This window comes from Eumetopias jubatus, unplaced genomic scaffold (genome assembly GCF_037043125.1).
Source record: "Eumetopias jubatus isolate StellerSeaLion01/CBP00866 unplaced genomic scaffold, mEumJub1_p1.0 scaffold_1, whole genome shotgun sequence".
NCBI classification, from domain to species: domain Eukaryota; kingdom Metazoa; phylum Chordata; class Mammalia; order Carnivora; family Otariidae; genus Eumetopias; species Eumetopias jubatus.
Window position 1 is genome coordinate 9,003,650 of NW_028274807.1, and position 18,101 is coordinate 9,021,750.

General features: G+C 36.2%; 1 protein-coding gene across 2 annotated transcripts in view; it reads right to left on the reverse strand.

Annotated features, from left to right (window-relative positions):
* TTC3 (tetratricopeptide repeat domain 3) overlaps positions 1-18,101 on the reverse strand; it is a 115,629-nt gene that overhangs the window by 35,166 nt on the left and 62,362 nt on the right. For both annotated transcript variants that reach the window (XM_028115719.2, XM_088023896.1), the window contains exons 22-32: positions 17,863-17,985; positions 16,986-17,087; positions 15,532-15,624; positions 14,818-14,882; positions 13,673-13,809; positions 11,248-11,574; positions 8,660-8,911; positions 5,795-5,841; positions 4,794-4,850; positions 4,190-4,263; positions 2,550-2,714 (exon numbers count right to left, since the gene is read on the reverse strand). In XM_028115719.2, coding sequence (XP_027971520.1) covers positions 2,550-2,714; positions 4,190-4,263; positions 4,794-4,850; positions 5,795-5,841; positions 8,660-8,911; positions 11,248-11,574; positions 13,673-13,809; positions 14,818-14,882; positions 15,532-15,624; positions 16,986-17,087; positions 17,863-17,985 — 1,442 coding nt within the window. The remainder of the gene's footprint in view (positions 1-2,549; positions 2,715-4,189; positions 4,264-4,793; positions 4,851-5,794; positions 5,842-8,659; positions 8,912-11,247; positions 11,575-13,672; positions 13,810-14,817; positions 14,883-15,531; positions 15,625-16,985; positions 17,088-17,862; positions 17,986-18,101) is intronic.

Genomic DNA, 18,101 nt, shown 5'->3' on the forward strand with positions numbered 1-18,101 from the left:
TATGTACATATATTTTCATAATTGGATGATGACTATTAATGTCTGAAATGGTCATGGTTGGTCATCCCAACCATAGTACCATTACATGTCACTGCTGGCACAGGGGCAAGGGATAAGGATGGAGAAAACATTTCAGAAGGCATCCCCACCCTAGTATTATAGCTCTGGTCCTTTGAAAAAAATCACTGTTTTGTACAAGCTCATGATTCTTATTTCATAGTAATTTTATTTGCAATACACGGTGACCCGACCAATGATCAATTTAGCTCTCCAAGCTGCATGAAAGGACTGCATCTTCTACTTTTTCTGCAATCTTCCACAGGGCTTAACCACAAGTGGTTAATAAATGCTGGCCGACTAATTAACACCACTAATGAGGTGTTAGGAAAAGCTAAATGCAGAATACTACCCACTGAAATTTAATTTGCTTCAAATATCTAAAATCATAAAATATTAGAACTAGAAGGGCATTAGGTCAATTAAACTCCAATCAGTCTAATCACCTACTTCATGGTGAAATACTTAAGATAAAGTTAATAGCAGTTATCCCAATATTCTTGATTCCTTGTCTAATAATTTTTCTACTCTATACTCTTGTCATAAAGAAAATTGAGTGGTTTCATTTTTCTTTCTTTTATCCACTGGCCACTAAAATAAATCTTTTTTTTTTTCTTTTCAGAGTTTTTGTTTATTTATTCATTTAAGTAATTTCTACACCCAGTATGGGGCTTGAACTCACAACCCTGAGATCAAGAGTCACATGCTCCTCTGATTGAACCAGCCAGGAGCCCCTAAAAGAAATCATTCTTAAGCCCATCATCACGTCTACTTTTGAAAATTCAAAGAAACAACTGTTTCTGAGGTGTAACTTCCTGCAACTTCATGACTTTAAGTTCTATCTCAAAATACAACTCAGCCTATTTTTTTTCCTCATGAAGTTGTTTAATTTCCTCCCACCTATAATAGTAATAAATTCTTTAAGAAGCAAGGTCCTCAAAACAACACAGTTCAGCTTCAGTTTTGGATGCCTGAAGCAAAGCCTACCATATTTTACGAAATACTAGTGTAGTTTTATAGCTGTTTCCATATGGTCATCCAGGAAAGTTCTCTGGAAATATGATTTGCTCAGCATTTCAACTCTAAAGAAAAACCATGAAGAGGGACCTATGAGCATAACTAGACTGAATAGGAATAATGCAACTGGGGAAAACAGAAGGAATGACTAAATTATGGATGAGTGACAGGTTTTCTGGGAGAATAGTTAGCTTCTAAATTAATTTTTTACTGCAGGTCTTATCCCTCAATTTTTCTTAAGGAAGATAGCAATACCTTAATAATACCAAGCTCAAAACGGTTAACTGCTTCCTAGATTTTCCTGAACTCTTTACTCCATTATGTTATCCACCCCACTCCAACTTATTAACTTGTCACTGGATTTATGAGATGCTAAACATCCGCATCCATCAACAAAGGAAGAGTAAGATCAAATAATCATCAAATAATCAATAACTACTCTTTGTCAAATGTGTAACTCCACCCTTATCCATGAGAGATATGTTCCAAGACCGTCAGGGATGCTTGAAACCACAGATAGTACGGAACCCTATATATACTGTTTTGTTCCTACGCACACATACCTTTGATAAAGTTTAAGTTATAAATTAGGTGCAATAAGAAATTAACAGCAGTAACTCATAATAAAATAGAACAGTTACAGTATACTGCAATGAAAGTCATGTGAATGTGGTCTCTCTCTCAAAATATCTTATTGCACTGCACTTGCCCTTCTTGTGATGATGGGAGATGATAAAATGCCTACATGATGAGATGAAGTGAGGTGAGTGACGTAGGCACTGTGATGTAATGTTAGGCTACTAATGACCTTTTGACAATAAGTCAGAAGGAGGACCATTGGCTTCCAGATCATGATTGACGGCGGGTAAGTGAAACCTGGGAAACCAAAACTAAGGATAAGGAAGAGTACAGTATGCCTTGGAATTCATGATAAAAGATTATGGCTGGGCGGGGGGCGCCTGGACAGCTCAGTCAGTTAGGTGTCCAACTGTTGGTTTCAGCTCAGGTCATGATCTCACGGGTCATAAGACTGAGCCCGGCGTCCAGTTCCACGCTCAGCTTCAAGATTCTCTCCCTCAGCCCCTCCCCCTACCCACGCACATGTGTGTATGTCTCTTTCTCTCTCTCACTCCAATAAATATATCTTTAAAAAAAAAAGATTATGGCTGGAAACTTTATGGGCCCTATCAGCATATACCAGGTCAGTTTTAGAAACAGAAAATATCTATATTAAGCAGTTCAAACTGACAAAACCAATAATCATCATAAATCATTAGGAGTCTAAATTTAATAGTTAAAAATACTCAGTTAACTCTGTGTAATACCCGACAAAAGCTGTAAAAATACTTTTCTTCCCCAGGTTTGTGAGCTAATAAATGATTCCTTTAATAAGCACAATCGACACAAACAATTTGAGATCTTTAACTGGCAGCATCAGTATAAAATAATACTTGTAGACATGTTAAACTACTTACTCATACAGAGTTGAACATTTTTGTTTTGGGTTAATGTCCCACAGCTTCTTATTACGGACAACATATTCACTATTGTGCTGCTCATAGATAGCTTCAAATTCTTCTACATCTTGCCGAAGGTGGTCAGGTACCACAAATGGGCCTGCAGAATTTGAATTGCATCTGCTGATAAAAAAAAATTTTGTGAATCATAAACTTGTGAGGTGACCCAGAGAATATTTAAATTAAAATAAATGTAAAGATAGTAACATATTACTCAGCTTTACAATGCAAAAAACCACTACCAGAGAATTAAATGTAGAAAAGTTACCCTTCCACAATTATGTATCTTTGCCTGACCACTGAGTAAGCACTTTTAATTAAGTACCTACCCTTAGTCCCAAGAGCAAATTTTCTGAAACTCCTGGTTTTAAAAGTATCAATGTTACATTAATTGTAACTTGTTAAAGAGAAAAATGCAGGATTTTATTATAAAAAGATTTTTTTTTTTCTAAAATATAAGATTCTAGCATTTGTAAAAAGATGTGGTAGTTTCAGTGTGAGTTCTAAAACCAGATTCCTGGGTTATATTCCTTGGCTCTGCTATTTACAAGCTTCAGGTTCTTGGGCGCATCACTCAACTATACCATTCAACGATACTGTGCATGAGTAGCGTCCTTATCTGTAAAATGGACATAATAACAGTACTTACCTCTTAGGGTGGAAGAGTGGATTCAATGAGTTTATATATGTAAAGCTAATGGAATAGCACCTGGTACGTAAGTGTTATCTAAGTATAGGCTATTACTATTTTAACTTAAAATAATTCCTCCACTTAAAGAATCCACGAAAATGACTGCAGGAAAGCAGCTGTTATGACAACTCCTTTAAGAAATGTGAAAAAAAAAATTGTAGGTTTCTAGTCCATAAAGGAATATGACATAAAAAGGTCACTGCTACTCACTACTTTTATTTCTTATGTCTATTTGTTTCCTGAAAACTCAGTTTCAACAACCAGACACAACTGAAAATTGCTCATATCTAAGGTTAAACCGCAACATCAGGGGCGCCTGGGTGGCTCAGATGGTTAAGCATCTGCCTGTGGCTCGGGTCATGATCCCAGGGTCCTGGGATCGAGTCCTGTGTCAGGCTCCCTGCTCAGCAGAGAGTTTGCTTCTCCCTCTCCCTTTGCCTCTCCCCCTGCTTGTGCTCTCTGTCTCAAATGAATAAATAAAATCTTAAAAAAAAAAACACAAAAAACAAAAACACAACATCATATACAGCTTCCGAAACGTCTTCCTCAATCCTACTATAGCAAAAATTCTAGCGATTATCAATAGGACACTCTTTTCACTGAACATTTTAAGGACGATTTTCTAGGATTTTCCCACAATATCTTGCACATAGTAAGCTCCCAAACTGATCTAATAAATGTCATTAGCCCAGTGATTTTAATGTAGTTTGTATGAATTCTTAATGCAGACAAACCATGCTGTAAATTCAACCAAGATGGATCACACCAGGTTGTCATAACAGATGCACATCTTTAGACAGTGAAGTTAGGGAAATAAAACACAAGTTTAATTTATGTTAAATTAACACCACTTGCTGAGTTAATACACTTGAGTTAAAATGAAGCAAAAAATTTTAATTGTACTTACTTATGGTCTTCACCTGAAGTGACAGTCTCATTATTTGTTGTTACTGAAGCTGTTCCAGACCCCACTAACATAGGCTAGTTTAAAAGACAGAAAAATGAAAATGATTTTCCACCTTAAAATTCTGAAAAAAATTAGCATTAAAAGTGATGAACACTTATATAAATACACATGCAAACTGCCAATATATGACTTACCTAAATTTTTCTTATGTATAGGAACACATAGTAATAAAAGTTTCAACAGCCATAAATATGCCCAAATTAACATTTAGGTAGCTTTCAATCTCCAAAAAAATTTTAAATGTCAAAGATAAAAAGACAAGTTTTAGTGGAACTTAAAAACAGCTGCTCTCATCCTCCCCTAATATTTGTTCCCCGTCTCAACTCCTGCCCCCCTGAGCCCCCACATATCTGACAGCCAAGGAGAACCCACCGTAAGATAAACAGGACCCTATTTATCTCACTGGATTGGAGCAAATTTTAGATTAAATCTTAAAACAAAAAAAGTCTTTCTCTACAAAATGCTTCTAAATATCCCCCAAAATTGGTTAATTCTAATTTATATATTCAATTACTTTATACAAGAATTGATACAGAAAATATACCTTTGAATCTTTTGGCTTCTTTTTCTTGCCTTTATTTTTTATCTTAGCAGAATTAAACTGGAAAAATGGAGGGGAAAAAACAATGAAAACTCAAATAACAATTATGAAGCTCAAAATAAAAATATCATACTGGTTTTAGCCATAAGTTGAATATATGTAACAAAAACAACAAAAATGCTCAACAAATATAACATTTAGTATGTTAGCCCTAGTGTTATGATTTATAATAGAACATAAGAGAAAGCTCAATTTTGACTGTTATAACTAAAATTGCTCCAACATTTTAAACTTATTTGTAAGAAGGTTTATGTTATTTCAAGCAATTAATCAGTCTTTAAATTCCAGTTATATGCTACTAGCGTTCTAATGACATTCCTTTTACTAAGCTAAACTAGACACTCTACACCTGGCCAAACTCTGGGGTCACAGTGAACTTAAAAGACATTTAACTTCCCACGGGTGTGTTATCTGTGTTTCCGTACTTAGCTGGGCAGTATTTAACAGCAGATTAAGACAAAATTTCAAGTACAGGTGACCTGATCCTAAAAATCAGTAAATAAGCATCTTTCTGTCTGAAAACTGCCACAACCTACTAAGAAAAACTCTGGGATTATTTTAACTTAAACTCAGTTTGGAGCCATTCAAAATAAAGTCTATTTTCCTTACAGAGCAAAACATTAAAATTTTAATCATTACAGATAACTTTTCATTTTTATGCCAGGAGATGATTCAACAACTCCTTCCCTATTTCTGAGATCAACATTTATTCGTTGCAAAACTTTATGGACACTGCCAATTTAAGCCTCCAAGTTTGCTGACTGTCACTCTAAGAGGAAAATTGGTATTAACTGTCTAATAAATTAGCATAAATCAGCCAGAAATCCTCCAGATTTGGTTCTAGAATGCCACTGTGATGTAAACAAACACTGGCCTGGGTACTCCTTTCTTCCTTTGGCTAACACAGATTAGCACACTACAGTTAAAGTGATCAAGTAACTTACCGGCACATCGCCACTGTCTTGTTTCCTTAATACAGTACAGCGGCTATCTGTAGGAAAATACCAATGATTTGTGAGAAAATGAAGATTTTGCACTGCCAAACAACACATTAAGCCTTAAAGAGAACCACCCCAGATACTATTATCATCCACTATGTTCTACTCCTTGTTTGATTTTGACACAAATTTAGTTTAAGAAACCAAGAGCAAAAAGGCCAAATAAATGGAAACCGACACAAAGAACCACAAAATGTGAATCCAATTCAACATGATTTGAGTGTTTTCTGGGGGTCAAACTCTATGCTAGGTGCCAGGAATACAGAAATGCAGAGAATAGCCCCTGCCACAGACAGGCTTGTGTTTCTAAGCTTGTATTGTGCAAAATACACTAACAGGCAAATACTTGTAACCCAGTGTGCTAAGTGCCTCAACAAAGACAATGGAAACAAAACTGATGGAATAATAAAGTTTTCAAGGATAAAGGCCCAAGGAGAGGTCAGGGAGGGCTTGGAGCGGGGGAAGCAATATTAAAGTGAGACTTGAAATAAACAAGCAAAGGAGTAAGACATGGTTGGAGGAAATGTCTGAGCAAAGACACAAGGCAGGAAAGCACAAGGAAGGTCTGGACACTTTCAAGAAGTGAGATGTACAGACAGAGGGCAGATAGGGAGAGTGATAAACCCAGACAGATGATGTGAATTTAATGTGTAGGCAAAATGAAGTGTTTAACAAAATCATTACAGGATCAGATGTTCTAGAAGAGTCACTAGTGGCAATGTAAGAGGAAGATCTGGATGGGAAGGTCTAGAGGCAGAGAGACCAGTTTGGAGGCTACCAGGATGGTCTAATCACGGAGAGATTACTAAGGCTCTCACGCAGGGAAGTGGAGATGGACAGGAAAGGACAGATCAAAAATAAAGCTTACTGGACCAGTGACAAACTAAACACCGGGTAATAGGAAAAAGGAAGAACTGAGACTAATTTCAGGGTTTCCTGCTTAGATACAAGATATACAACAATATACAACAATATACAACAATGTTACTAAGAATAATTTAGGAAAAACATCTCTAGGGTTATAATAAGTGGGTTTAGCCACACTGTTCTTAAGATGCCTGTTAGCTGTCTACAAATAAATACTAATAGGAAGAGTATGCAGAGTTCAGGAGAGAGGCTGGAACTCCAAATTATCATAGCATTGGTGACATTATTGAATACTTTTATTTACAAGACCAGTAGATTCTGAAAAGTTTTAAGAAATATAATCATCCCTTTAAATGAAAAGGTATAAAACTGAAAATATCTGGGATGAGAGTGAGAAGCAGAGTTACTGGAGGGGAAAATCTGCTGGGATGGCTGGTCATTTGGCTGGTGGCTTCTGACTCTATGACTAAAAGCAGAGGAACAGTCAGCCAGATGGACTGCATAGTTGGGGTACAAAAAAAAGGCACACTAAGAGGGTGTCCTTTTTAGTTATTTTGTTGTGTGAGCCAAGCATCAGGTTCTATAAGCTCAGTTGCCAGATAGCATTGTATTACCAACAGCAGCAAACTGATGGCAATAAATTCAGGCTATCAAGTAGCATGTAGCCTCCAGTCACGGAGCTGTGTCCTGGAAAAATAAAGCCACCTATATTTGAAAGTGCTCCTTCCTAAGAACCACAGTAAAAGCAAGCTTTTTAGTTCCTTTTACATATGAACTTTGTAATGTGTGATACTTTTGTACAACGCCAGACCTTTTAATGTGCCCTTTAAAAAAAAGCATGAAATTTAAAAGTCTAACTCCTGACAGTCCATAAAGCAGATGCTGAAGAATGCTGAGGGAAAAGGGGGGAGGGGTATCATAAGACACACACTAAGTCCCAAAGATAAGAAGTTAAAATCAATTTAGAATCTAAGAATATTAGAATTCTGAAGCAAAATGGGACCACACAGACCATTGGCTCCAAATCCTATCACTTCAATGATGAAGAAACTAAGATCCAAGAGAAGCTAAGGAATTAACTACTAGTCACCCTATTCTGCTAAACTGGGACTCCATGCTGCTATCCAAACAGGTGACCCAACTCCTCTCAACCCCATGTCTCTAAGTCTGATGTCCACCAATCTGACTACATCCATGTTCACAGCTCGGACTCTAGCCCTGCACCAAGGCTTCATCTTCCCCAGGAAGAACACAAGTGCTTGATCCTCCATTTGAACCGCCAGCACTCTTTCTGGTCCTCTCTTACTGAGCTTATGTCCACATTAGTTATTTGTATATTCATCTTATTCCCTTTTCCACAATATAAGGTCCTTGAAGGCAGGGACTAGCATAAGCATTTCTGAGTTCCTGGCTAACACCCAGCTCGGGCAGGGGCCTTAAAGCAGTAATAAAAACAAGGTTTTTAGTGAACTGAATTAGGGAAGAAGCTGGGCCACAGCTTACTTTTCCTGATTCCCCAATCTAAGTTTTCCCACTACAACAGCTGTGCTATTTCTAGATTTTGCAAACATCACCTCCTCTGCAGGGAGATGTTTTCTTGAAGGTTACAATTTAAACCATTTACTGATAAATTCTGTCCATTTAATAATCAGCCTTTGCCATGATACTGTCAATGTATCTAAGATGAGAATAGTATGGTGTGTAATTAGTGTAACACATCCATCTGAGCACCCCTACAGCACTTAGCTCAACAGAGTAAAAACATTTTATGACATAAAACAAAACAAAACACCACTCTTCTTAATCACTTACTTGCCCAAATAAGCAGGCTGTACCATAATAATTCTCACCATTTTACCAAGTATTAAATAAGCTAGGTCCTTCACAGATTTGTTTTCCCCCCTCAGCCCAGATATAATACAAATTGAAACTCAGCTCACACACCCATTATGTCAAAGAACTCATCTAGAGCATTATGCAGTGCGGGGAACTTGTCTCTGTGCTCTTCTAGCAACCATATTAAACACCGCGCTTCCTTCAGTGATGTTGGCTCACAGAAGTAATCAAATTGCTTTCCTTCTATAGAGGCTAGTTTATGACCATATTTCTCATTCCAGAGAAAAGTCATGATGCTAAAATCAAGCTCCTTAAGAGACGCTCCATAACGAGAAAAAAAAGGTCCTGTGGCATCTAAACCTGTAAAAAAAAAAACAAAAAAACAAAACCCAAATCAGAAAAAGGGAAAATCATATACCATAAAATCACATTCAATTTTACATCTCTGAAAGCAGTTCAGTTATAGTTTGCTGACATTTTCAGTGAAAACACGTACCTGAATATACACTTGTTCGAGCTATTTTGCATTTTAGGAATACCACTTAATGATATGCTAATTACAATAGTTCTTATCTATTAGTTGAATAAGGTGGGCCAAAGGCTTCTTACGTAATAGCTCATATATTATAAGCTTCTATGGTCATTTTTATTAGACTTTGGCAATGAAAACAGGGCATTAAATTCCTGTAAAAATATAACAACTCTTTTACTAATTCAAGATTTTCATTCTAATCAGTACAAATCAGCAAGATTTTAGTCCTTTTCTACATATATCCCATAGTAACAAGAATATGCAAATGATTCCCAAGAGCTTTTAAAACAGGAAAGGGGTAAACAAACCCCCCAACACCTCCATTAATGACTCCTTACCCTCCTCCAAAAATCAGGATGGTCACTATTCCCACTTTTATTCCACCTTCTAACAAATCAGAAAAAGAAGTGGCTGCAACCTCATACCACTGTTCTGAAGGAATGGTGAGACTCTACCCTTACTAACACAGCCACCAAAGGCAAAGACAGTTCTGGTCTATCTTCCCACCCATCTCGAACACAGCACAATCGCCTCTTATGTCAGCCATAGTTTCTCAGTCAGCATATGAAGCAGAATGCGGTGTCAACATTACCCTGGAGGGCTGTTTCCTCCAGATGAAACAGTTACCTTGCAGAGGTCAATGCTGCATGAAAAATGTGCTCACTGAAGGGAAGGCAAGAGGTCAATTCTAGTATCAAAACTTTACTCTCCCCCACACCCCACATATAAACTGACCTCTCATGTTAAATATCATATGATATGACCCTACAGTATAAACTTTTTGTTGAGAAGGAAGTAAAATTCCAGGAATTGGAAATTACTTGCCTTTAATAAATAAATATGAGCTTTACATCAGGGACAGAGTATAATCTTACTAATTAACATGCTTGAAGTCATTTTAGAACTTTTTAAAAATAAAAACTGCAACTTTAAATAGTATCTATATACTTATTAAAATACCTTTAATCTTCAGAATAAATGTGAATTATATCAAAAGGACCCATGAACATTTCCATCAGTGAGCTATAAGGCTTGAATACTATAGTACACTGAAAGAACTGTGGCTGGCACTCTTGCCCGCGTAAGCATAACCAGAAAGCTTCCTTCTCCTAAGTCTTATCTTCCAAAGCAGATTAAAGTTAAAAATAACATTATAATTTTTTATTTGATTGTTAATAGATGCAAATGACAACCTTATCACTTAAGAGTGATTTTCTGGGACCAGAAGCCCGTTGCAGACCTATGCTCAAAGCAGCAACACTTAGCGATCAACTATGCTGAGCTTCCTGCCATCTTACTTTGTTTCTACTGACAAATTTATCAATATATTCTCTGAAACTCTAGAATTCTAAGAGCTCCATGTCCCTAAAAATTCCAACAGGTGGGGGTGACTTGCAGAGGTGTGGCAGTCTCACCCTTTGGACTGCTCTGCTGTAGCTCCCACTGGCCTTGTAGCCAACAGCTGCCAATTGAATCATCCACTATCTGAGGCCAGTTACCACCACAGTCACCAAGATAAACAGTGCCCTGGTAGGTACCCAGAGAAACCTCAATCTAGTATTAGACCACAACTCTATCTGCAGCTGCTTTATGCAGTCCCTGCATGGCCTTGGGCAAAGAGCCTCCTTGGGGGGAGGGGAGGGTCTTCCTCCACCAAATTAGGAAAATCAGGAAAAATAGCAGAGTTTTATAATCATGTGATTCAACCTCAGCGTATTTTTCTCATAATCCTTAGATACAGATTTGCCTTCAGTGATCCTAAGCAATTAGTTCCATCCACTCTTCCTCTAAATTTTCCGAAGAATCTGACTACAGAACTGCACAATCCCAGAGGGCACTCAGACAGCCACCTCCAGGGGGCACTACTGACCCATGACCTGCCTAGGATTCTCTTTGTTTACACATTTACAAATAGTTTAGCAAAATACAGGACTGGATTTTCTGACAAAACCTTCTTGTGTTTACACCTTTTAAAAGTGTACTGTAACCTATCTATAAAATAACCTAAATTGTGAGTTGGGAGGAAATAGTACTTTTAACCATACAAATCTGTAGTCCTACATTTTTAAAAAAATCATAAATGATGACAGAAAAACGAAAAAGGGATCAGAGGCCGATGTCCACCCTTCCTACTAAGCCGCAGTTCTAGAACTCAGTGGCATACCGAAGCTGTTAAGTTTCTGGATCCAGGCGGCTAATTTTGGCTCCACTTCTTTAAGCTCGCTCAAAACATGCAGAAATATCCTGGTCTTTACTCTATTCTTTTCTTGAATCAAGTGACGAATGACATAGTCCACTGCTTCATTTAGAAAATTTCTGCTAGAAAAACAGGTTGTGTAGTCTTCTGTGCTTAAAACCTTCCAAGAAAGCAATTCTCTGAGAAGCTTGGAAGTGTTCAGAATACCAGATTTTATCTTGTCAGCATACTGCTTTATGCACTGCAGAATTCTGTCATCAAGGAACTGGCAACTCTGAACATTGTCTGCAGTTTCTAAGGACAAATAAAAGTGGTTAAAGTGAGCAATGGACCAATTTGCAAAGATATAAACTGAGAAAGAATAATAGAACATTATATAATATAAAATATGGTTCAGATAGATTCTTAATGTTTTAAATAAACTCAAGAAATTTTAAATTTGGAATATACTTAACAATACCTTTGAAAAGATATGAAAGTTCACATTAAATCAAATATATCAAAAATAGCTTATCTCCTTCACTCTATACCACTCATGGTAACATCTAAAAATTTAGTTCCTCTAAAATAAAGTTCAACAATCCTAACCCAGCCTCATCACTACCTAAACTTTTTTTTTTTAAGATTTTATTTATTTATTTAAGAGGGAGAGAATGAGAGAGACGGCATTAGAAGAGAGAGGGTCAGAGAGAGAAGCAGACTCCCTGCTGAGCAGGGAGCCCGATGTGGGACTCGATCCCGGGACTCCAGGATCATGACCTGAGCCGAAGGCAGTCGCTTAACCAACTGAGCCACCCAGGCGCCCCACTACCTATACTTTACATTCAGTAACTATGCTTAATCATTAAGAATGCAAAGGGTTTTTTTTCTGGAGTTGAAAGGATCATTTATTTAGTTATGAATTCAATTAATATTTGCTAGTTACTGTTTTACTCATCTTATTGTTGGATCCTAAACCATAGGATCCCACGGAGTTGTTAATTCCAAGCTGGAAAATCACTCAGAAGTTCATCTTCCCAACCCAGGCATCTCCCTAATGGATGGCCATTTAGCATCTTGAAGCATCCAAAGTTAAAACACAAACATTTACCCGAGACTTTCCTATAGTAGGAAAGATAATTTTGACTGATCTGTGAAACATTAATGGAATACTAAATAAAAAATAAAAACAACAAGAGGAAGTATTTCATTTTGGGGATAGCCATCACAGTAGAAAATGAGAAAGAATAACTTCCTTTAACTGAAAACTAAAAGTAGTCCTGGGGATGTAATGTACAGCATGGTGACTACAGTTAATATTACTATATTGTGGGGCACCTGGGTGGTTCAGTTGGTTGGCTAAGTGTCCAACTCTTGATCTCAGCTCAGGTCTTGATCTCAGGGTCATGAGTTCAAGCCCTGCACTGAGCTCCACGCTGGGTGTGGAGTCTACTTTAAAAAAAAAATAATAATAAGGGGCACCTGGGTGGCTCAGTCATTAAGCGTCTGCCTTCAGCTCAGGTCATGCCCCACATTGGGCTCCCTGCTTGGCAGGAAGCCTGCTTCTCCCTCTCCCACTCCCCCCTGCTTGTGTTCCCTCTCTCATTATGTCTCTGTCAAATAAATAAATAAAATCTTTTAAAAAAAATAATAATACTGTATTGTATATTTGAAAGTAGCTAGAAGAGTGGATCTTGAAAGTTCTTGTCATGAGAAACCAAATTCTGTAACTATGTATTGGGATGGATGTTAACTGGATTTACTGTGGTGATCGTTTTGCAATATATACGAATAAACAATATATACATCATGTTGTACACCTGAAACTCATATAATGTTATGTCCTTTATTCCTCAATTTAAAAAAAAACCCTTAATTAAGAAAAAAACCTGAAAGTAAATATGTTCACAGGAACAGTATAATCACATTCCCATGATGATCAGAGAATAATAACAAGAGAAACGTAAAACAGAAGGCTGGGTTAGGTAATCTCTACAGCATCTTTTATGAACTGCTTCTTTATTTGAACTCAGCATTATTTCAGATAATTAGTAGCTAATTCACATTCAATGTTTTAGAACCTAAATCTGCATAGTGGAGTTTATAGAATACTATCAAACATACAATATGCAGTCAGCTATTATTTCCACCTTCACTTTGGTGATAACTGACACAGATCTTGCCTCAAGTTAGCACACCGCTATCCCCGTGTACGTACTGCTTCCAAATTCAGTGCTCTTTGTGCCAAACTCTCCCCATCTCAGAGCAACACAAGAAAGTGATGGTACTAAAATACGAACTGAAATCTAAATTTCAATTCAGTAACAATATAATGCCCAATAAGATGGATATTTATGTTTATGCTTTTAAGGAAGAAGATATTACTCTCATCATGCCTTTGACTTCAGCATACCTTTCTGCTCTTCAGTTTTGGGTGGATTACTTTCCCTTAAGTCCTCTTCCATTCTTTCTTGTGCTAATTTTTTTGCTTCTTTTTTTTGGATCTTTCTCTTCAATTTTTTGTCTTCTTTCAGTCTTAGCTTCTCTAGGCTGATAAGCATTTACAATTAGTGATAATCCACCTTTGTTATAAACTCAATTAACTATCTGCCTATTACAGAAACCATTCTCCAAGTAGTAAGCTAGAAGTTTCCTTTTTAATTCAGAACTTGTCCTGCATCTTCTCTTTAATATCAAAAACCGTTGACACATGTTCAATTAAGATTAGGGTACTTATTTCATGAAAGCAAGAACTCAATGACTAACTTTTAATTAAGGGTGGCATGCACACATTGCACAAATGTTTTCATGTATATAAGTTACTGCTTAGGGTAAATAAAAATGGTATAAATTACACCCTGCAAGACAGTACATGTGTACACTCATCTCAAAGAAAGCTCCTACAGTAAAATATTATTTTCACATCCCAATAATGACCCACAACACTGGAATTTGGTTGGTATGGTTTACAATGAATTCTCTTCAACAAATAATTCTGTTCATCTTTTCTTTTTTTTCTTGGTCACAAATGATGAAAAAAATCACTTCTTGGAATAGAGGACAAGAAGCAGGACCAAAAAGAAGAAGAAAAAAAGGACTGGAATTATTTGACTAAACAATATATACAGAAGTGAATATTTTTGACAGTATATTGAGTTTTTCAGGGTGAGAAATAGTCATTGGTTCAAAAATGTTTGCTGAAGAGAGATAAAAAAGAAAAATGCCTTTGGAATTAAAGTTTAAACAACGGAGAGCTAGGTATGTAAATTTAATCTAAATGCCAAAGCTATTAATCAAACGTCATTTCACAGCATCAAATGTCATAATTTTACTTAAAAATTCAATCGCCAAATAATGCTTCTTATTCAAGCTTTTAGTATTTAACCATAGGCGGTTCTCTTTAAGTTTTAAATATCCATAAAATTCATTTAAACAACACTTATTTGGATATGTGTATACAGCTAATTTAAAAAATAGCATAACTTAGAAATCTCCATTTAACAGAATTATATTCTAATAGACATCGTTAAACTACTAATTCATTGTTAAAAATCTTACCTAGAACATTTCTGTTTCAGAATAGGTCTTGGAGGAACCTTTTCTTTTATGACCTTGTGTTCAAACTTTAAATAAAACAAAGACAACCAAAATTTGTCTCATACTCATGACATAAAGCACAAAACCACAAGTAACAAGCAGTTCAGGAGCACACAGTCAATAATCAATTTGATAGAGAACAGGGATGATGTTCTGACCCAGACAAAAGCCCAGAAAATTTTAGCAAAACAATTTACTGAAAAGAGGAACAAAAGAGTAGACACACTTTAGGAATCTCAAAAAAAAAAAAAATTAAGAGTAAGCAGATCAAATAAACTACAAATACCATTAGAATAACCCACCCCTAACATTCCCATATAGTGAAGTAAAAGGTAACCCTTCAAAACACTCTTCCCCCTTCCTAACAACTCCACCCTTGTCAATACCCATAAGTTTACTGGGGATTAAGAAAACAAGATTATCGAAAAGAATAAAAACAGTAAAACTAAAATGTAAAAAGTCTCCTCTTTTAGGAAATGAAAGAATGTGAGAATCCTTCACTGCAAAGATACATTATGACATCCTAATATTTCCTCCATTTTCTTAAATTAAAGATTTCTCCTGGAAAACACAAGATCTAAATTGTACAACCTCCCCAAATTTAAATCATATTTTAAAAGTTATAAACATTTTGGTTAACAATTTGGTAATATTTCCCCTCTATTAGATACTTACTTCACATTTAACTTGACCACCACTGCTGAAAATGATAATCTTAGAAATGATTCCTTCACAGTCAGGGGTAAGACAAATTCCTTGTAGAAAATCCTATTTGATTAAAAAAACAAGTGCTATATCTCAGAATAAATCTATATATGTATACCATTTTAACCATCAGGAATAGTCAAGATATGTCTAAAACCTCCTTTAGGGAGGCAACGAAAGTCCCTGCTCCTTGTCTTCTGACTTTCAGAGCCTCCCTTGTAGAAGGAATATACTCCCAGCTGTAGGGCTGACCACGTGACTTGCTTTGGTCAATGCAGAGTGAGCTAACATAATGTACATATATCCACGCAAAAGCTTTAAGAAACACTGAATGGACTGGCCATTGCTCTTTACTCTCTGCCACAGAAGATGTTCCGGTCACTCTTCAACCTCAATTCAGAAACAACACAGCTACACAGACTAGAGCTGCTGGCCCACAGCTGCAGAACTCTAGGACAATAAACGTAAGCAAGAGATGAACTTTTCTTATTACAAATCAAGATATACTTGGGTTGTGTATTACTTCAGTATATCCTAGTGCAAGGTGACTAATTTACAGGGAGTATTTTAACTCACAGGAATGGTTAAGACCACTAAGGGTGCATGTGTAACTAGAGAAACTGAGTTAATGTCAGACAAAGACATAGCAAAAGTGACTCAATGGCAACAATTATTTGGTTATATCATTGTATCTTTAGTTAACTATGTGAAAATGCATAAAATGTGAGAATTTATTTCTACCAAACTTGAATAATTCCTTTTGCTAATAAATACCTAGCACAAGCACCTTACTCTTTTCTCCAACAAGAACAGGGGCTTACATGAGGCTAAGCAGTGTAGAAAATGGTTTTCTTAACTAATGATGTGCTACATGCTAGCTAATTGAACATAATAATGAAAATAAATTAATTAATTAAAAAAGAAAATGGTTTTTTCTTTTTTTTTAAAGTCCATAGCTTATAGGAATCAGAAACAAATGAATGCAAATAAGATTACAAAATTGTGCCTTCGCTCAAGGTATCTAGCTAATGGTAATTAACATTATTATCTTGCTAATTAAGAAAAACCACAATGAGAAGTGACAGTACTAAGTTTGGAGAACATAAAACATTTGAGACCCTAATTCTACATGAGAACATTAACATCAGACATTTAAACTTTTATTTTTGATAAGATTCCTAATATAAAAACTGGTTAAACAATTTATTAAAGGCCTCTATGGTTATTGCCCTTATGCCAGTATAAAATAAAAACAAAAACTGATTTTCTACTTTATCATTAAAGTTTTCATTTAAAACTTTTTAGTTATGTTTAGAATGCATAGAAAGGAACTTATATTCACTAAAAACTTCTCCTAAGATTCTCAGGGAAAAAAAATCAACATAAATTAAGCACACTACAAAATCCAGACTATGTGAACTTACCTTGTCAATTTTATCATTAAAAGTTGTTGTTTTCAACTTCTTCCAACAGTTCATGTGAAATTCTATTTTACAGTATTGGCAGCAGCTGATTCGTATAAAACCCTAGGGGTTTAAAACAGTGTTTAAATACACATTTAAAGATGTCTACACATACACACTCTTCTTTCACAATCACAACACACATATTAAGATAAAGGGAGAGCTGTCTGCATTAACCAGGCAAACATAACTAAATATCACATTCTCTCCCAGGGAAGTACAATACTTCTATACCCCTAAACGCCTAGTGCTAGAGACAGAGAATTTGACTGACATACTCATTTCCATAGTGTACAGACGTATTCTCCTCTACAGTATCAAATATTTTATAAACATTATTCATCTGATCTACTAACCAGGGAGAGCAGGCAATTACTATCTTCTTGAATAAACTAAGGCCCAGGAACTCAATTAAGTGCCAGACCCGGTTACAAACTTAGGTCTCCAGGAGCTAATTCAGTGGTCACAACAGCCTTTAGATTCCTGGACTCAAATTTTACAAGAAATTAAAATTGCAACCAGTCAGAAGTAATAATCTCATTTTCTTTCCTCTGCTGCTAAGAAATAGGCAAGTTATATGAACAGTGGCTAGAAAGGGGAAATAGAATTAGCTAGCCTGCCTTCTTAGGTGACTACCCCTGCACTCAGGGCTTACTTAGTGGCTTGTTCCCAAATGAGATGATGTAGACCTACAGAAGTCCAGGGGATAGGGTAGACCAAAGGACATAAAACTGCTGACAGCAGAGAACTTGAGTACCTCCAATTACAGAATTTGTTCTGAATCCATTTTAAGGCACAATTCTACAAGTTACTGTCCTACTGTACTTTCATCATGTACCTTGAAGTCTGGATCAGTTATATATATCTGGATTTTGGAATATCCACGGCACTTCTGATAGCAACAAATGGCATCTGGCACTGGAGGGAATCTGCATTCTTCAATAAATTTCTCTAACAGCATCTAAAACAAAAATAAACAAAAACAATATCACAACACTGATTTGTCAATAAAAATGCTTATGATTTCAATAACTTCTTGCCATCAAAATACTTTCAGCATAGGAATGAATGACAAAA